Here is a 21,122-nt window from a genome sequence, read left to right on the forward strand (position 1 = left end):
TAAAGAGTCCTAATTTAAGTTGTTGCTGTTGTATAGAGAGTGAAAGTAAAAAACCATGTATAGTTTTCCGACTTCCAGATATCCGAGGGCAAAGTTGGTACAATTTAGAAAACTTGAGGATGGATCTCACTGTGCCACATTATGCCATAAGCTTGCCTCCCATTCCCAGCCCGAGGGATAAAGTGCCCCTCTGTGTGGAATGAGCTTCTGGGGCACACTTCATGGTAGCCCACTGTTAGCTCAAGTGTTTCTCTGTAGCCAGAGAGCTAGCAGGAAGTGCAGCTCGGGTGCCTCTCCACTCGTCTCATCAATGCAGCTTTCATTCTCCCTCGGTGGGGCAAGATGGAAGCTGTACAAAAGGACCACTGGTACTTCGTGGTACTCATCTTTCTTCCTTTTCTTAAAGGTATGGAGTTTGTATATCTTTTTATATTTTACAGTAGATTGTTTTTATCAATGGCAATATTTCACATGACAACACTTTTTTTTGACTGTTCAAAGTGTCATTCACTGTTGTCTCAGAGTATTCTAAACAACTCAGTGTAGATATTTTTAATGTAGTTTCATCTGTGTGTAATCTAATCAGTGCTTTATCCCACAATTTCTTTTGCTTTAAACTGGCCGGGGAGATGGTGGAAAAGCTTGTTATTGTAAGTTTGGCGAGACATTATTATTCTAAACCTTCCAGAGCTCTCTCAGGGGCATCACTGGACTTGAAATCAGTTGTCATTCAGCTCGGATAAGAGGCTTTGAAAACTTGGAAGCTTGATCACCAACTATTGTCAGTTGTGTTTATGTGTACTGGCTCAAATTAGCCTAATTACCATTAACTGAGGGATGGCCTCCAAGCTGTGAATGGCTGTGTTAATCTTCAACTAGAGGAGATTTAGGGGGGGAAACATGGCCTTTTTTTGCTGTGTTGCAGAGATGTAAGCAACATTTCTTAGAAGTTTATGACTCTGAACTGATACATCTAAAGTACATGCCCTACGAACTGGTTATTCCCGTGCAGTTGGATTACTGGTTTCATTTATGCATCTATATAGACGTCATGATTTCTAGATTCTGTCAAGACTGATAAATTTAATGAGCAGAGAAATGTGCTTTATCCAGTTGCTGTCCAGGAGATGGAGGCTGCCACAGTCCGTCTGGAGGAAGGGATGATCCTCGACTGCTTGTGCCCCTGGGACGGCAACCTCAGCATGGTGTCCTGGACCAAAGTACCAGACAAGGATCCGGTAGCTGTTTTCCATCCAGAGTACGGAGTGGCCTTTTCTCACCATTACCGTGAGAGGATAGAGTTCCTGAGGACCACGCCTATGGATGGAAGTATTTCCATGAGGAACGTCACTCACCAGGATATCGGGGTTTACCACTGTTCTGTGCAGACCTTCCCACAGGGCCCCTGGACAAGGAACATTCAGGTGGAAGATTTAGGTAAATGACATGGCAGAAAATACTGAGGTGGAAATTTTGAGTTATATTAAATTACAACGCCCCCGCTGAATGACTAAAAAAAAATTATGTTGGAACTTTTTATAGATTGTGTCACTTCCATCACACATTTAATTTTCATTCTCTCTGTGATGAGCTATTTCCTGTAAGCCCTCCATCTTCCTGTGTTCACAGACGAGCCCCCAGAAGAAGACAACAGCACAGAAGCCCCCACTCCAGAGGTAATCAAGACGGACACAGAGCTGTCAGCGGAGCAGGACAACAACCTCACCATCAGCTGTAACCACGAGCACAATGGCACCGTCTACCAGGTCATTTTGGAGAAGATGCCGCACGGCCAGCCCTGGGGCATCATCGGAGTGTGTAAGAAGGTGGAAGGGGGCCTGGTGGGCGAGGACTACAGCGACAGGGGCAGGGTGAGCTGCGCCGACAGCCTGGATGTCAGTCTGCACCTGACAGGTGTGGTGCCGGAAGACGGTGGTTTCTATCGCTGTACCTTCAGCACAGATGCAGGGGTGCAGACCACCACTGTGCTGCTTACTGTGCCCCCTCCAGGTACAAAGACAGGCAACGCTCAGTAGTTAACATACATATTCAATATTATACAACCTGAAAGCTGGATGATAAATACTATCTTAAACTTAAAATGATTTATGGATGTGAATACGTCTCAAAGAGTAGTTGATTAAACATAATGAATACATTAAAAGAATGTTAATCTAACACAACACAGCAGACTCAAACAAACTCACACCTGCTAAAACCACAACATCCTGTGAAGTGTCTCTCGATACTGGGAGATGTGTGTGTGTGTGTGTGTCTGCACACTGTGTATATGCATTATTGTGGTGTGTCTATGAGTCATAAGCACATATAACTCTGAAATGTTGAGGTCATTTACCACAAATCAAGCTGCACCTTTTAACCTGTTATTGTGTTAAATGGAAAACCTGTTCCTTCAGAGTGCTCTTCTTCTCTCATTTTCAGGTGGAATCAGCCTGTCTCTGTACATGATGTATATTTACATCGGGGCTGGAGCTGCTGCACTTACTCTGCTCATTGTCATTATCATAGTAGTCATGAAGCACAGGTAAGATCCCACAGTGTGTTATATCTTTAGCAAACATACTCTAGAGCTAATTGACATAAAGTGCTCGGATATTTTCAGTTTGAAACAAAGAGCTAAGTGACATTATCAAATAGCATTTAATTAAGTGATTTAACAAGAGTCAACAGCCATGCTAGCTCTCTGCTTTAAATTAAATGCTAACGTCAGCATGCTAACATGCTGATGTTTAGCAAGCAGTTAATGTTTACCATGTTCACCGTCTTAGTTTAGCAAGTGAGTATGTTAATATGTGCTAATTAGCACCAGATGCAAAGGACAGCTGAGGCTGACGGGAATGTGATTAGTTTTGCAAGTATTTCTTTATAAAGGAAGTCAAGCTTTGACCCAGTTATGGTGCCAGATGAAAAGTGGGGGAATTGCCAAAGTCATTACGATATCTGTACCAAGTCTGATGGCAATTCATCCAGTAGATGTTGAGACATTTCACTAACAAAACAGAAAGTGAACCAGATAGTGGTTCCAAAACCGTGACCCCTTAAAATGAAGCCAGTAGTATGTTCACAGATTTCAACCCCCGCAACCAAGGAGAAGTTTGTTTGTCTTGTTTTACTCAAAGAGTTTAAATACGCCAAAAGAGATCAAAATTACAGTTTCAAAAGAAAAACCCAAAATTAAAGGGATGTCTGAATAACAGAAATGATTGTGTTAATATAGTTTTTCCCTACTTTTCTGTCCTGTACACATCTTTTTTTTTATCTTGCGATCCCTTGTGGGGGTTTGGAAACACTGCACGAGAAAAAACTCAGCAAAGATATTAGGATTCATCCTCTGGGGACCTTGAATCACTGTACAAACCTGTGCAAACACTCCTCCAAGGTTCCCCTTGTTAAAGAGATAGTTGATCTCAACGTGACTCACCTGAGACCTGTATTACGAAGCAGGATTCTGAGTTAGTGAGGTAACTTCAGGGTTAACTCTGGGTTTTCAGCACTGTTAAGCTGGTTCTCCTTTTACCAGGATAAATCACCATAGCAACTAATGCTGAACAGCTAACCTCATCATCAGATCACAGGCTGTCAGCATCCCGACCTCTGACCAATCAGATCACTGAAGAAAAAAGTATCCATGGACAAAAGAGAGGAGCCTATATGTTGTTGTTCCAGGGATCTATTTCCACTGGTTTTAAAACAGAGCTTCTAACAAACGGAGAGATCGTTTACAACACTAGACACATGATTGTAGCAGGATTTTAACTTACGCAAAGTTTATTTCAGTTGGCAGTGATCGCTGACTTTTACACTCTGATTCCATCACTGCAGCTCAAAATAACATGAGACACCTGTGTGATGAGAACTAGGATAAAACTAAGGATAAAACTAAAACTAATAATATTTTATTGGTAAAATAATCCACACACTGTTTATCAACTCCTGTTATCATAAATGCAACTTTTCAGTCAGATGGACCTCATCAGCCATTAACTAGGCTACTGTAACACCCTTTACTTCAGTAGCAGAAACAGTCTGGTGTTACTTTACACCTGACATATTCATCATCATCCAACTAGAAAGCTGACAGTGAGTTTTTGGATGGTGCTTTCAATGTCTCTAGATTTTCCGTTTTAAGATTACAGAGCATCGTTTACATCCCACGCCATTTTACTGTCTCGCAGTCCTGGGCACTTTTGGTATCGTTTCATCACATACGATATGAAGCAGCCTACTTCATTCATGGTTCTCATGATGTCGCTCTCCATTAACACCCCCGCCTCTTTCACATGAACGCACTCGTGGCTGTATAGGAAAACCCAGAGCTGACTGAACTAGATAACCAGCTTTGTAGTACCTGTTATCCGTTAAGAAATTATCAGGAGAGTGTGACATGTTCCTTTGTTGCACCTCCACTGTTATTTGCTTACTTGTTGTCCCTATAATCACCACAGGAAGAAGAGCAGGAGAGAGGAGTACAGAGTCAAACTGCACCCATCTCAGAGACAGGTGAGCCTCACATTAGTCATCATATCTACGCTTGTGTTTGCACTTGACACTTTTAAAGCTCTCCCATACCTTCTTGTTAGACATGCACTTAATTATAAACCTGTTCAACTTTATTAATACTAACAATTAATATTATTTGATACAGCACATCCTGTCATCATATAACCTGATACCCTGTATTTATGCTTGCTGACGTAACTAATGCTGCTTTACAATAACTGGCAGTGTGATGGCTTTTTGGTAACGTATAAGAACAGCTTGTCAAGATGTCGCCAAACATATTAAATTGAATGAAAATATAATAATGTATCCTATAAATTGTAATTGCAACACTTCTTTAAAGTGACGTTATATTCTTATTTCCGAAAAGGACATTCAGTTCTACTCAATATAACTAAATTAAAAGGAATTTGTCACTTATTTGATGTAATAAAATCTGTTTAATGTAATGAGCTAATTTTATATCATCATAAAAAGCATATTTCAGTCCATTCAGATGGACATCTTCTCACTTTCTGCCCAGCTCAGTCATTACTTTATCATCTGTCACACTGTCCTTGTCTAACACTTCATATACTAATCAAATCTACCTCATATTCACAGCCAAACCTCTATGAGAACATCTCTGTGTGTCCCAGGATGGCAAAGAAGTCCAGGCAGATAAAAAATTGCCCGGTCTATGCCAACCTACAGACTGTACGATCACACAAAACCAAACGCCAGCGTCATGATAAATGAGCATATGAAAATGTGACGTACTGCATAATGTCAGTGGGGATTTTTTTTTTTTTTTTTTTTTTTACAGACAAAGCAGATGCATATACGGTGGTGTCAGAGAGTATTCAGGCCGCCTACAATCCATAATGACAAAGTGAAATCATGTTTTTAGAAACTTTTGTAAATTATTAAAGAACAAAAACTGAGATCTCTTATTTAAATAAGTATTCAGACCCTTAATTCAGTACCTTGTGGAAGTCTCTATGAGCTTTGCACACCTCGATTTGGGAAGTGTATCCCATTCTTCCTGGCAGCTCCTCTTAAGGTTCATGAGATTGGATGGACAGCATGAGTGAACTGCCTTCTTCAGGTTTCTCCACAGATGTTCTATGGGGTTTATTGGCTGGGCCACTCAAGGACAGTCGCAGACTCGTCCCAATGCTTGGGGTCATTGTCATGCTGAAAGGTGAACTGTCGCCTTAGCTGCGCTCTGAAGCAGGGTTTCTTCAAGGACCTCTCTGTATTTGGATGCATTTATCCTTCCCCCCATTTTACGATGTTACCACCACCATGCTTGATCATAGGGATGGTATTAGCCAGGTGATGAGCAGTGTCTGGAGTTCGCCAGACAAAGTGCTTGGAGTTCTGCCCAGAGAGTTTAATTTGTGTCTCACCACACCAGAGAATCATTTCCTCATGCTCTCAGAGTCCTTTAAATGATGTTTGGCAAACTCCAAGCAACGTCATATGCCTTTGACTCAAGACTGGCCTCCATCTGGCCTGATAGATGACACTGAGATGGTCTTCCTTCCAACACGTTCTTCCATCTCTGCAGAATACGCCCAAAGCTCTCTAATACCACTTCTCCATCAAATCAGCTCTAGTTCTTGAACTGGTTATGTCAGGGTTCCTGGAACCTTTTTGTTAGCTACAGAACCAGCCCCGTTTCCACCAGTTTTGAGTGAAGCCATTATAATTCTGGATGCGTCATCAGTGGAGGACGTTGCACAATGCACAGGGAAAGTCAACAGTAGTAGCAAGACAGTGGATCACATTGATTACATGCAAGCTTTTGCTCTGCTGGACCAACTACTGATGATAAGAAGACAATTTCTAACTTGACTTCTCCATTGTTACCATCTCCATCTTCTCTGTCCAACCTGTAGAATGTGACACGCCCCCTGATTTTGTCAAAGTTTGCTCTTCAGGTCAAGGAAAACCTGCTATTTTTTGGCTTCAGCTGGGAACCAACTTATCAGGTTCCAAACTAGTTTATTTTTCAGTCAAAATGCTCTCAACGTTTCATAATAAGGTGCGCAAACTGGAATGGAGCCCATCTCCTGTTGGTGGAAATGGGGTATTGGAGTAACTGTTGGGCTCATGGTCATATCCGTGACCAAAGCTCATCTTGGGCTCCTCAGTTTGGCCAGCTGACCAGCTCTAGGAGTCCTAGTGCTTCCAAACATCTTCCATTTTACAGTTAACCTTTCGCTAAGCCCCGCCCCTTTATGATGGTATGACAAGCTGCCGGAGCAAGCAAACCAGCCTGAAATGAAGGAAATCTGTAACGATTGCATTAGAGTCCATGGAGCACAGCTGTGTTGCTGAGCTGGCCCGGTGCTACGTTATGATTGGCCAGTCTGTGTCCAAGGGCGGGACTTAGCGATGCGTCAATTATTGAGGCTGCTGTGCTCCTGAGAACACTTGGAGCTTTAGAAATGGTTGTGATACTCTTGCCCTGTTTGATGCCTCGCCACAGTTGTATCGTGGAGGTCAACAGAGAGTTCCTTGGACTTCATGGCTTGCTTTTTGTCCTGGCATGTAGTGTAAATTATGAGACCTTATATACAGAGGTGTGTTCTTTTCTAAACCACATGATGTGTGTCCAATCAATTCAATTTGCCACAGGTGGACTACAGTCAAGTTCTAGACACATCTGAAGCATAATTAAAGCAAACAAGATGCACCTGACCCCAATTTGGAGTGCTGCTGCAAACGATCTGAATGTAGAGATATAGAGATTTCAGTCTTTGATTTTTAATAAATTAGCAAAAATTGTCTGAATATTTTCTGAAGCTGCTGTTTGTATATATGAGCAAAAATAAGCATATATTGACAAGCACTGATTATAATTATTTGATTTTTTCTTTCAAATAAGATGCAGGGATCACACTGACACTGATTAATATTCACACTGTGGTTTGAAAGGAGTTAACAAGCCGGTGCTCATGTAAGTCTCACAGAGCTGACGGGTTTGTTTGTGTCCAACCCTGCTCCCACTAATTAAATGTAGTATGTACTTCATAATTACTGTTGAGGAAATATTTGTTTTTCGGCAAAACAATATTTGACAGTAACCGTCATGCAGAAAGAGCAGACAAAAGCCTGTATAATCATTCTTTTCACTTCCCTAACCCCCGAGTAAAACGATTGACAAAAGCCTGTGTAATTGCTCTCCTTTTACTTTCATCCCTCCTGGTTTCCATTCAAAGCTTGACAATGGTGTCTAATCATCTAACGGAAGAGAAAAGCAGTCACTCAGCACTGTACCATCACTTGAGACTGTTGCTTTCCCCAAAGGGCTCTCTGTCTGGGATGGCTGCATTCTAGTTACAGTGCGCTCTTATTATGAAAGCTAAACTCTAATTAGATAATCCTGTGCTGCTGTTTATAGCTCCTTACACTTTATCATTCCACTGTTTATTGATGAATGTGTTTGTTCTTTTTTTTTTTCCCTGCGTTTTACGTAATTAAAAACACAAAGTCATTTTTTTGATAAGCTGTCACAAGTTTTCCAAGTTGTATTTATTATTTTTTTTATGATTTCTAAGATTGCCTGCTTGCTATATGCGTCTGTGAGTCAATATTTAAGTTTTATGGTCGTACCCTGAAGCAGTGTGTTGTTTATGTTTAATGTGATTCATTTATCTCCATAGAAATGGAGGCAGTGGCTGAGGCAGTAATGGATATGCAGGCTATTCTGCTAGAAAACAAGACAAATGTGGACAAACTAGAAATGTGGAACATAAATGGACAATGTAGTTTGGAATCACACGTTTTTGCCTTCATTCTCTCATCTCGCTGTTCCTGGCAAAACAGTAGAAGCTGCAACTGTACATTTGACTGTGGTACTTGTGATGCTGTGTGTGCGACCAGCAATACTGAAACTGATGTGTGTGACTGTAAATGACTCACTGTGATACAAATAAAACAATGTCATAGCCATTGCCGCAGTGATTTCCTGTGATGGGGGAGTGTGATAAATGGAAAGAGAAAGAATCATTGCACCAAAGACTACAAACTATTTTCTGGGAAACCAAAGTGTTTTGTGTGAGATGGAAGACCCTTTGTGTTTGTGCAGGTAGAAATTCAACATTTTGGAAAATTTGCTTTCTTGCCGAGAGTCAAACGAGAAAGATTGATACCACTCACCTGTAAATATGAAGCTACTGCTAGCAGTCGGTTAGCTTAGCTTAGCACAAAGACTGGAAACAGGTAGCCAGCTCTGTCCGAGCAACAGCAACATCGAGGCTCACTAATTAACATGTTATAAGTCGTTTGATTAATCTGTACAAAGTGTAAAAGCGTCAATTAGTGATTTTATGGAGGGTTTGGCAGATTTTATGGACTAAATGCAACTTCCTAGAATCCTCCTGTGAGGTCTCCATGGTAACAGTAGGGACTACAGGAAGTTCCTGTGCCAGGCCAAGAAACAATCCTCCATAACACCACTAACTGTCATCATAGACTTCCTAAAAGAAGTGGACATAGCCACCATGTCGTCATCCATTGGTTTGTGGAGTACTGTTTTGAAGCCTTGAGTTTAGCATTTTGGCCGCTGCCATCTTGTTTTCTTGGAGCCACAAGTGACCATATTTGTACGAGATGGAGGATCTGACTGATAAACACAGCTCAGTCTCGCTTCTCCATAGACCACCACTGTAAAACTGTTGACAGGACACACTGAACTTCAAACATGTACAACAGGTAAACACAAAGTAAGGTCTGTAAACTGAGCAGGAACTTGTGGGTGAGGCCAATTGGAGGAACACTACTGCACATATTCAGAGGGGGCTCCATACCGCCGATGTAAACCTGGAATGCCGTATGCACCAAGCAAGCAATTCTACTGGATTTAATAGGTGCCATCTTGGGGTCCAGTATCTAGTTATTATTATAGATCTGAAGCTGAAAAGCCATGGAAACTATGCACACAAGTTTTAGGCAACCAAAACCTTACAATTAACTTTTATGAACTGAAAACATTCTTGAAAGGGTCAAAGTTCTTGGTCAAAGATAAGTACACGGACAGCACCCAAATACGAGTTCAGGGTTATAGGCCTATATTGATGTAGTTGCAACTCCGATCAAAAGGTAGCCACGCCCAAAAGCATTTTTTAATTTGTTTATTTTCAGTACCTGCTTATCCTGTTGGGGGTCATGGGGGGGCTGGAGCCTATCCCAGCTGGCATTAGGCGAGAGGTGGGGTACACCCTGGACAGGTCACCAGACTATCACTGGGCTGACACATAGAGACAGACAACCATTCACACTCAATTTAGAGTCATCAATTAACCTGCATGTCTTTGGACTGTGGGAGGAAGCTGGAGTACCTGGAGAAAACCCACGCTGAAGGAAAGAACATGCAAACTCCACACAGAAGGGCTCCCTCACCCCAGAGCTCGAAACAGGAACCCACTTACTGTGAGGTGACGATGCTAACCACTGCCCACCATGCCGCCTCCCATAGGCATGCTGTGCTTTATTGTTAACTCTAAATGGGACTATAATCTACAAAATTAACATCATGTTGTATTGTAGAAGACTAAAAGCTAGCATTTAGGACCCTAAAGTCATTAGGAAAATGTTTATTGAGGAAAGAAATCGAGAGAAATAGGAGTCGCCCCCTGCTGGCCATTAGGAAGAATGCATTGGCTTTACTTTTCAGCCCTTACTTATTTTATACACCCTATGATTGTCATTTTACATATGATTTTGGAACATTACTATATTGGTGCTGGTAGGTAGACTACATTACCTTTGAAAAGAGCCAGCCTAGCTATTTCTCCTCCATTTCTAGACTCTGTGCTGAAGCTAAGCTGGCTGCGGGCGTCAGTCTTCTTATGTAAATGTCGAACAATCCTTCAATTGAATGTTACTTACCTTAATTCAACACTCCTGTTTGGATAACAAAATATGTCGATACATGATAGAACATTCAATTTATTACCTTTTTTATCATCAAAAACATTACATATGTACATTTAGTGAAAACTGTAGTCCTACACTCAATGTATTCAAAGTGCTATTAACATATAACCTGACAGTAACAGAATACAAAACATGGCTGACAAAAACACAATCATATACTGTAGTAACAATAACAGAAATCATGACGACACGTCAAACCTACAAATAGGTGCATGGCTACAATAAACAACAAAACTTGCAAATGATAAACACAGTCAACTAGAACTCTGTCCAGTCGTCTCAGTTAGTACTGCTCTAACGCTCCAGATGTAGTGGAACTATTATACATACATTTATTAACCACACTTGAACTAAGACTCAGGACAACTAGGGCAGAAATGTGGCCAGATATGTCGACAACTATCTGTTACTATGGGCTCTGTGATGCAGACACATTTGTAGATGGGCACTTTGAGGCTCAAATTAATGTGAAGGCTGAGATCTTTTAAATACAACATACAAAATAAAGTGACTGACTGCAAAACTTCAACACAAAATAAGTGTTTGTACTTGTACCTCCAGTTCAACAGGACTCTTTCAACAATTAAAACACTTAAAAAATAAAGTAATTAAGTTTGACTTTAAAGGACTGCTTTGCTGCCCCAGACTGATTGTCACTGGAATCAATTTCAGAGTTGTCGCTGGAATTTCTGGATTCATGCCTTTCTTTAAAAAAAAATCATGTAACAAAAAGCACAAACACTTTGACCACAACCATTTAGAGAGATGAATACGTGTCTGCTGAAAGCCACCAACAGGCAACAAGTGTCATTCTCAGCTTTCTAAAAGAGCTCTGGTTAGGTCTCATGTTTCAGGTATGACATTTCACAGCTGGGTCGACAGTATTTAAGAGGAACTTAAGACTTCTCAAAATGTTTTGAAGATACAGAGCTGAACTCTGCCCACAATGGTAAACTCAAAGCCCAAAGACAACGCTTTGGTTAGGTCTCACACTCTGCGATCTGTGTCGGAAGGCACTTCTTACTTGAGGAGGACAATGCAGAGAGCATTATCGTCACAGCGGTCATGAACTCAGTGACAAATGTCACGCACATGCTACAGAAAGCATTCACTGAAAATATTTGATGGGTTTTGTTTGTTGTGGATATTTCTTTGTAGTTTCTGTTGCTTGTGGATGGAAAACAATATAAGATAGGTCTCTTTGGACACTGGGAAATACACTTAAATGAGAAGATTGAAAAAAATGCTGATTCGCAAAACGGGGGATGGAAACAGTTATGTTCGAATTAAGTCTGACGTAGCGCATGGTGATATCCACTCTCCGGGTCGGGAAGGCGGTAATGCATTTACAAGCTGGTTGCCAACCGCCAGAAAACGTAGAAGAAGAAGAATGCGAGACTTGTTTTGTTTCCGGTTCTGCGGAAAACTCGAATGAGTTCGTAGTTCTCACCAAAGTCCGTACATTTAATGGAAACACACAGGATTCGTATTTCTTTTAATGCGCATTTCCCAATGATTCGAATCACTTTTGGATGGAAACATAGCTAATGTTTACTGGGTAAACAGTAGAAAGCAGCATGGAGGCCAGTTAAAATGTCGGTGCAGACTAAATTTGGAACAATGTTTGGCCGCTGCTTGAATGGAGAAAGACGGTATTTTGTGGCGGCCTATCATTGCATTGCTGGCAAAGGGGCAAAACTTAGCATGAAAAGCTAAAAGCCGATCGGCTGGGGCTGACAAGTACCCGTGACTACTGCAGTCATTTGACCAAGAGTAACTGCCAATTATAACCTTTACCATCAAACAAAAAAGCCAGATGTTAGCAAGTGTTGTGTGGTTGGAAAGGGGCTGTAGTTAGCTTAGCACAAAAACAGCTAGCCCAGAAATCCACCTACCAGCACCTCCTAAGCACACTAACATGTATCTCATTTGTCCGTACAAAAACCTAAGTGTAAAAACAAGTTGTGGTTTTACAGGTGCAGGTGGATGGACTTTGTTAGCTTTAGACAGAGCCAGGCTAGCAGTCTTTATAATAAGCTAAGTTAGCTGAGCTAAGCTAAGCAGCTGATATCTGTTGCCACATATTTAACATACAAACATAAGAGTGGTTTGGTTTTCTCATCTCAATCTTGGCAAGAAAGCAATTTCCCAAAATGCCAAACTATTCTTTTAATGCCTTTTTGTGTGTATTTCACTGAGCATAGATTTTCTCAGTGAAACATTAATGCTAAAATTTCTGTAAATTTAAATCTCATATGAACATAACATACCAGCACGGCAAAAATTACCAAGATGTTTTGCCACAATAGGACTTTGTGACAGCAAACAGTTCGACCTGTATTCATGCTAACGCTGGCTCTGTTGTGTTCAAGTGCTCCAGCGTGAGTGAGCCAACATGTAGGACACCAGGAACCTGAAATCAAAGCAGCTGGCCATCATTAATTTCATTAATTACACTGCACTTCCCACTGTGACAAGTCAAAATGTCCTCTGTGAAAAAGGCCTATCTACATCTTGCATAAGTCGCCCCATCAGATCACCAACATCTCGCTTCCCTCCTTTTTGCTAACGAACCAGATACTGTATGTGAGGCTGGAGAGGAGCTGGGGAGCTATTAAACTCAAATAGCCCTGCTAGTGTAATGTAGGGTTGGCAGTTTAAAGTAGAGGCTGTGAGAAGGTTGCATTCGATCATTTCTGACATGACGGTCCACTCCTGTATCACTGAATTACACTTCTGAATGACTTTTTCCCTTTGCTGGTTGTAACCGATTAAAGGCTTTAGCTGATTCATCACTGCCATCAAAGTCAAGCTGCTCCTGTGTAAGGCATTGATCAATTTCACATTCTGGAGAGGGAGCGAAGTACAGTAAGTGTGGGAGGGTTATGTGTCAAAAATGGTGGCGTTTCTCTTGAAATGGTTGCTGAGGCTGCACAATGTTGGAACGAGCCGCGTGTGATTTCATCAACTTCAGAACAAAAAGCTTTTTTAGCATTGTTTTACAGTGGGCCTTGGTGTGTTTGTACCTCGAACTTCTTGTAGTGCAATGATTTTAAAAAAAAAAAAAAGAAAGAAAAAAGAGGGGGGTCCTGCTGGCTTCAACAGTAAAACGACAACATAAAACACTTTAAAACTACACTTACAGGATTTTTGGTGTGATCTTTGAAGCTACTGCTGCTGTCACACAACTCACACAGAAAAAGCTCCTCTTCAGGATCCTTTCCGTGCGCCACTCGCTCTACAGTTGACACTATAGTTTCGACAGGAAATGATATATTACACATGTCACTATACATATTTCTACATCCTCTCTACAGTGGTGGGTAAAGTGTCCAGTTTTGGTGGAGCAACTCTCTGTCATTGAAGGGGTCTCAGGCTGCAACTGGATTCACAGCCACTAGAGGGCGACGGCGCCTCTTCCTGGTGCTGGCTCTCCTCCTGCTCATCAGACAGAAAGCTGGGGAACGTCTGTGCTCGAGGGATAAAAGTCATTGTCAGGCCGCTTCCTGTGTGGGGAAAAAAGGATGGAGAGTCAGTGGAGCACTTAATTTTAGCAGGATCTGCTTCACTTAACTGGACCTTACGTCAAAACAATATGTCCTGTTTTCTTCAGCAATATATTTATGGCACAACTGTTGCTTAGCTACTGTCCATGCTGAAATCTGTATATACAAATGAGGATTACAAGAATAATCCTGGCATTCTTCATTTATGCAAAATTATCTTTTCTGACGTGGGTGGTTCTCAGATAATACAAAAATATAAAGCCTTAGTTCATGGGAGGATGATGAGAGAATGGGCACAGATATGCAAAAGGCCACACCATCTCTTACAGAGGCAAGACACAGACTTTGTGGTGGTTTTGCCTCTTTTTTGTGTCTTTTTGGGGCAACTCTGAGTCTTTTACTGGTCATTTTGTGGTTGTTTTGCACCTTTTGTATCTTCTTGTGATCATTTTGAGTCTCTTTCTGGTTGCGATGTGTTAATTTAAGTGACATTTCGCAGGTGAAGGCCCGTGACGCTTTGGGCTCCCGGGCCTGTCAGCTCGTTCAATAATCCATCCATGCCTAAGATGCACAATAGCCTCAGATGTGATGGAAAATCACCCCCGAATAAACAACCTCATTCCAGAGTGATCTACGCTGTCTCATCTTTTTTGGACTGTCTGCCGTCTCCCCTCTTTCCCCTGCTCTCTCCCTCTCCACCTTAATTTTAATTAATTGGACCAATTTGTTCTGCAGTTCATATTGGTTAACTGCACTGAGAGGGAGTAATGGATACTTGTGGGTGGAGGGCCGTTCTGTGCAACTGTGAGACCATTAATAATATATTAGGATGCTGTTTGGAGATGTGCACGGCGAGGTAGGTTGAGGATAAAGTGGCTGGCAGGCTGCTGATCATGCACCGAACAAGGAGGAAGTGGCCTGTGATTAATATTTCAGGAGGTGCAAAAGCTAACACAACAGCGTTATCAACTCTAACCTATAGCATATATGGTGCCGACTGATACAGCTGGCTGCGAGGAGCTGCTGCGCGTCAATACGTTTCAACTCAGTTTACCTCCGGAGGTTAATTGAAATTTGATTAACAAATTAAAATTTGACTTTGTTCTCTGTAAGCCGTCTTCTTCCGGGGCCGCATCGACAAAATTGACAAAGAGATAATTTTCTCTTCTGCTGGAAGTGTTTGTTAACAAATATGATTTTAAGCTGTGCAAATCATTCCTACTACAGTATAGCGAACACACACACACACACACACACACACACACACAAACACACAGTCTTTTCTGTGTGTGTGTAGCCAGCAGCACCAGTCATGCTGCCACCAAAGGGAGTCAGGCTCAGACCAGGAGACGCACTGCCAACTCACTACGACGTGGAATATAAAACATGACCCAGTCAGCCTGGCAATCAATGTCAAGTGGCTGTGTGAACGCGTGTCAGAGCCACAGAGAGTTGAACAAGAAATGTGTGTGAGGAGAAGTAGTAGTCGACTAAAACGAAGACAACGAGAAGGAGAAACACAGAAAAAGCATTTTCCTGTGCGAGTTCAGGGAACAGCTTGCAGGAGGAAGCACAGAGGGGCTGGTGTGGGTGTGAGCCTGAGACCACAACAGTACCAGCCATAACAGGTGAGTCATACACACACACCTCTGTCCCCTAGTCTTCCACTACTCCCTGAAATAAAGAAAAATACGATAAGGCTCCAGCTTAAGGTTTTAAATGCAGCTCAGTTCATGTTCTGGAGAAAAACACTGCAAGTAAAAAAAAAAAAGGGGGGGACACTTTCTCTCCTCTCCACGTTGTGCTTAATAGATTGCTGAAACAAGTGGTGCGCAACCAGGCATATCCTTTTCAAATCTTTGCCAAGACAATCCCTCTCCCCAACCAAGGCCAATTTGGGCTGGGAAAAAAAGAGGCAGGGAGCCCAGTGCAGACAGAGAGGGCGAAGCAGATCTCATCATCTCCTCGGCCATAAACAGCGGCGTTTGTGCGATGCCAGACCCCCGACGAGTGCCACAGTTTTTGGACGCAAATGTAGACACGCTCACGAGGAAAAAAATAGTAATAAAAACGCAGAGAGGAGATGGTGTCAGCATCCCTCCTCCTCTTCTATCCCTATGAGAAGCAGACAGTGATTTGTCAGTGCCTTTTCATTACCAGGGAAGGTCATGTCATCCTATCTGGCCTGGGGTGGCAGCTGCTGGGCCGGAGCGGACAGGACAGGCAGAGAAGGCACTCACACACACACACACACGCACTGACAGATACAATAGTGGACCTGGACACACAAGCAGCTATTCATGTAAGCATGTACACACACACCTGTCTGCACCTTCCTTCACAGTGCGATAACCCAGATGGCATCCTAGTAACAGCTGTAACCAGAGAAAGAGGCTGCGTGTCTCATGAACTCTGGATTATGCAACGCTGCTGACATCCAGCTTTGTGTCGTTTGTGTGGTAAACCAGCCAAAGGAGCAACAATACAGTATAAAAGATCACTCCAAGTGCAGCCTTAAAGGTCCAGTGGGTAAGATTTCAGGGGATTTAGTGGCGTCGAGCGGTGAGTTCTGCAGATCACATACACCCGAAAGAATTCCTTCAGTGTTCATTGTTCGGGAGGTTTTTTACCAGGCACCGAATTATCAAATCTAACACACAGGACCTTAAATATTGGGTCAGTTAATATCATCCCCAAATCATGCAAGACGAGAGCTGAGATTAAAAACTTTCCAAGCATCCGCCAGGAAAGAGACCAAAACACTTGAACTCAGTTTTACCTGGCTGCGATGAATTTTTCATGCGATTCACTTTTCCTTGCATCTACATCGACTATATTCCTTGTCGCCTGTTGCAGATAAGATAGTGTTATCATCCTGTTCTGCTATCATCTTGTCCCCGTGCCTTTGATACTTGCTCCCTCTCTGTAAAAAAAACCCCCTCTCGTATCACTCCCAGCCGATCAAACTAAGAACAGCGCTCCATTCCATTAGAATTGCTAATGCTACGGCACTAAACTGCAGAGCACAATGAAATGCAGGGAGAGAGCGAGAGTGTGTGCGAAATGGCAAAAGATTACATAAAAATGGGTCCAAGAAGAAATACAAGCATTCTTGTCCCCTTTCCATTCCACTATTAGAGCTGGTAATTGAACCATTTCCGACAGGCGTGGCGCCTTGCTTTTTCAACTCGCGAAAACTTTAAAGTGCACTTATTTCTATGCATCAGCAAACTCGGAGAACACAGCAGTATCACTGAAATGCAAAAGAGTGAATAACATTAGGAGAGTAGAGGTGGAGCGCGGTAGAAAGTCGAAACATTGTCTTAGTGTGTAGTTTCTGGAGATTAAAACATCCATCTTTGGTTTTACTTAATTAGGTGAGCTCTGTGGGGGAGTTTTGTTTCATACAGCCACATGATCAAGGCTGAGTGTTAGTTTTTTTCCGCACCACATCCCCCTCTGTTTCTCTTAAACAAAACACATTTGACAATTATTACTTTCAATTACGGCAAACAAGGCTTTTGGGGATGTATTTTTTGAGACATTTCCAAACAAATGAAAAGCAGATGTGAAATATATTGAAATAAAATAAAAGTTACAGTAGTGTACTTCACTGCCAGGTCCCCCATTAACTGAGGCAAAGAAATAAACAAATAGGTGGATAAACCCTCGACGGGACAGGAAACTCTGTTCCTTAATTATTCCCCCGGACCCGCAGGGTATTTGAAAGCAACCCGAGCATGACTCAGCAAATTGACTGTGCTGATTGGATATTCATCATGCACGCAGTGATACAGCCAAGGAGCAAAGGCAGCCAGCCATCGTGATCTGAAGTCCTGATTTCTTACCTCTTTTTTTACAGACAAATAAATGAATCTCTGAATTCCTGTTTAACTGCTGCTGTAAACTGGAAACATCATATTTTCACAAGGTGTTTATGCTTTCCTTGAGGAGATCTGCAACTATATACTGCATACTTAGACTGAGACTGTGGGGCAAAGTTATCTTTATCTGTTTGTTTTTGTGTCTTTAGTGTGGATTTGTGCCGGTGTCAAAAGGTTTTCCTGTCTTTTTCACTCTGCTCTGTTCCCTGACATCAACAGTGTTTCTGTATCTGCTTAATTATTAATTTCAGTCCAACGTTTCAGTTTATTTGATGCATTATCAATCAGCTGTATAAATGACACAAGCTTGTTTAGTTTGTATAATGGGTTCATAGGATTACGATCTGTGGAAAGGTGTTCACCCTGCTGTAAGTGTGTGTGTGTTGTGTGTGTGTGTGTGATGTTTTTCTTTGTTGTTATTCTGCCTGGGATGTTGGAGTAGATCAGCTGCTCAGCAGCTCAATCAAGCATAGTGCAAACAGGTTTGCCTAATTACGTCCTCTTAGCAGGGAGGGGCTGGGCTCTGTTAAGTGTAGGAAGATATACGCTCTTCCACTTTATTAGATACACCTGTTCCACTGCTCGTTAATGCAAATAGCCACTCAGCCAATCACGTGGCAGCAACTCAATGCATTTAGGCATGTAGACATGGTCACGACGACCTGCTGAAGTTCAAACTGAGCATCAGAATGAGGAAGAAAGGTGATTTAAGTGACTTTGAATGTGGCGTGTTTGTTGGTCCCAGATGGGCTGAGTGTGATCTACTGGGATTTTCACACACAACCATCTCTAGTGTTTACAGAGGATGGTCCCAAAAAGAGACAATATCCAGTGATGCCAGAGGTCAGAGGAGACTGGTTCAAGATGATAGAAAGGCAACAGTAACTCAAATAACCACTGGTTACAACCAAGGTCTGCAGAAGACCATCTCTGAACCAACAACACGTCCAACCTTGAAGCAGATGGGCTACAGCAGCAGAAGACCACACCAGGTGCCACTCCTGTCAGCTAACAACAGGAAACTGAGGCTACAGTTCACACATTGTTGGGGAGTAGTGAGAGACATGTAAGTGAATTTGTAATTTAACTACATTTTGGGGTGGCTTGTTGGTATTTCAACTGCATTCAACTACTGACACTACAATCAATTTTGGGCCATAAAAGGAAAGCCCTGATTTTTGTTTTTATTTTACCATTGCTTCTCCACTGTAACTGAACCCCCTTTGACCAGCCCCATCCCCTCTTCTTTCACCCTGACCACTGTGACAACAAGCCCAAGCAAAACACCTTTGTGTGGTGCATGTGCAAAAGGATGGGCTTTACTCAGTGCTCACACAGCGACAGCGTCATCATGGATAAACCTCCTGAATGTCAGCCTGAGGAAGAATCACCATGGCCATACTTCAGCAAATACAACATGACACCGACTTGCTCCACTCCACCAACAGAACCTACGTTTTTACTGTGAGCTATGCAAGGTGAGAGTACTGCAGAGATGGCAAACACAAATCTAAGAACACATATAAAGGTGAGTGTATTTACACTGACTTTGCTAGCCAAATTAGCAAAGTTTAGGTGAGTGAGCCACTTTGTAATGATACATACAGGATGGACATTATATGCAAAACCAAAGCTGACACTCCTGCACTTTCCCATGAATACTTTTGCAATAAACTCAATTGTATTACTATTGTATTATATTTGTAATAGTTTCATAGTACATTTGCATATTCATGAACAGACTCTAGAGGCGCAGCCAGGGGGAGGAAGGGGTGCGGTTTGGGAAGCTAAGAATTGCATCTCTGCTTTTCGCAGATGATGTGGTTCTGTTGGCTTCATCGCAACGTGACCTCCAGCATGCACTGGAGCGGTTTGTAGCCGAGTGTGAAACTGGTGGATTGCCGCCTCTGGGTTGGGAGAGAGTTACTGCCTCAAGCGAGGGAGTTCAAGCATCTCTGGGTCTTCTTCACGAGTGAGGGTAGAATGGAGGGTGAGACAGATCGGTGGTTTGGTGAAGAGGGAGCTGAGCCTGAAGGCAAAGCTTTTGATTTACTGGTCCATCTAAGTCCCAACCCTCACCTATGGTCATGAGATAGGGTAAGGAGCTCGGAGTAGAGCCGCTGCTCCTTCGTGCTAAAAGGGGTCAGCTGAGGTGATTCGGGCATCTGATCAGGATCCTCCTGGGCGCCTCCTGTTCGAGGTGTTCCAGGCACGTCCCACTTGTAGGAGGCCCGGGGCAGACCCAGAACATACTGGAGGGTTTACATATCTCATCTGGCCTGGGAATGCCTTGGGGTCCCCCAGGAGGAGTGTCCCTGCAACCCGGCCCCAGATAAAGTGGATGAAAATGGATGGATGCATTTGCACTGTAGGTAAGATAGGCCTGCAGTAAATGACATATTATACTCGGTGTGTTTCTTGGAGTGCCCCCGGATAAATTGTGATGTCAGCAGTGACAAATAAATGTTGTATCAATGATTTCTTAATTATTTTTGTGTGATCTGGATGCTTGCTTGTTGTGATCAGCCTATGCTTACCTGCACAGGTGGTAGGTTATTTCAATGTAGTTTGATCGAAATTTCCAGGTTTCATTTTGTCTCTTTGCTTCAGTATTTGTGTGTGTGTGTGTGTGTGTGTGTGTGTGTGTGTTAAATGCCACTTTTGTTTCACTACTCCTGCATATCTACTTGGCTCTTCAGCATCCCTTTTTAAAGTTTTCCGGTGCCAAGCCGCCTCATCTTTCCTTTATATGAGGTGGCAGTGCTACAGCCGGAAGTCTAATCTGTGAGTCTAAATAAAAGCTGCATGGCTGTTGATGAATAGTGGATTCAGAACAGATGGTTTTAACAGTAGGAAATTGCAAGTCAGACTTGCATTGGACCGTACTGCACGATTTCTCTTTAAAAAACTGGAGGGTTGAGTGTGTGACAGGAGGAGGTCCAGAGAAATGTGAGGCTGGTCTGAAGTGTTTATGAAAACAAAGAGGAAGCTACATTGGCAAGGATCTGAAAAAGCTCTCTTGCCATTTCGCAGGCACTTTAGAGAATCAAAGCTGCAGAACAAATATGGTGAAAACTGATGGAAAGTTACTGAGGATGAACCTCAATACATGTCTGAATACTGAACTTGAAACCATCTATACGTCAGTGTTGTTAGCCTATAGTCTGTTTTATTTACATTTTGGTAGCCTGGTTCCAGACCATAGACCCCGCCCACTCAACTGAGTAGGCTTGCATCTCTGGTCTGGCATACTGCAATGAATTTGCGATTTATCTCGTCCAAA

At 42.4% G+C, this 21,122-nt stretch overlaps 2 protein-coding genes across 3 annotated transcripts in view; one reads left to right on the forward strand and one right to left on the reverse strand.

Annotated features, from left to right (window-relative positions):
• Positions 1-337: 337 nt before the first annotated feature.
• cd226 (CD226 molecule) lies at positions 338-8,435 on the forward strand. Of its 2 annotated transcripts, none has more exons than XM_050056892.1 (6): positions 338-406; positions 1,114-1,437; positions 1,630-2,010; positions 2,443-2,545; positions 4,467-4,521; positions 8,175-8,435. In XM_050056892.1, the coding sequence occupies exons 1-6, from the start codon at positions 343-345 to the stop codon at positions 8,199-8,201; spliced, it is 954 nt and encodes a 317-aa protein (XP_049912849.1). In that variant the 5' UTR covers positions 338-342; the 3' UTR covers positions 8,202-8,435. The 2 variants fall into 2 exon arrangements, with proteins under 2 accessions (XP_049912849.1, XP_049912848.1); XM_050056891.1 differs by lacking the exon at positions 8,175-8,435 and adding an exon at positions 5,125-5,298.
• A 2,016-nt stretch (positions 8,436-10,451) lies between these two features.
• dok6 (docking protein 6) overlaps positions 10,452-21,122 on the reverse strand; it is a 70,505-nt gene continuing 59,834 nt past the window's right edge. Inside the window, exon 8 of the mRNA XM_050057348.1 lies at positions 10,452-13,955. Within this exon, the coding sequence (XP_049913305.1) occupies positions 13,807-13,955 (149 nt within the window). The 3' untranslated portion in view covers positions 10,452-13,806. The remainder of the gene's footprint in view (positions 13,956-21,122) is intronic.

Source organism: Epinephelus moara, chromosome 11, assembly GCF_006386435.1.
Source record: "Epinephelus moara isolate mb chromosome 11, YSFRI_EMoa_1.0, whole genome shotgun sequence".
Lineage (NCBI taxonomy): Eukaryota > Metazoa > Chordata > Actinopteri > Perciformes > Serranidae > Epinephelus > Epinephelus moara.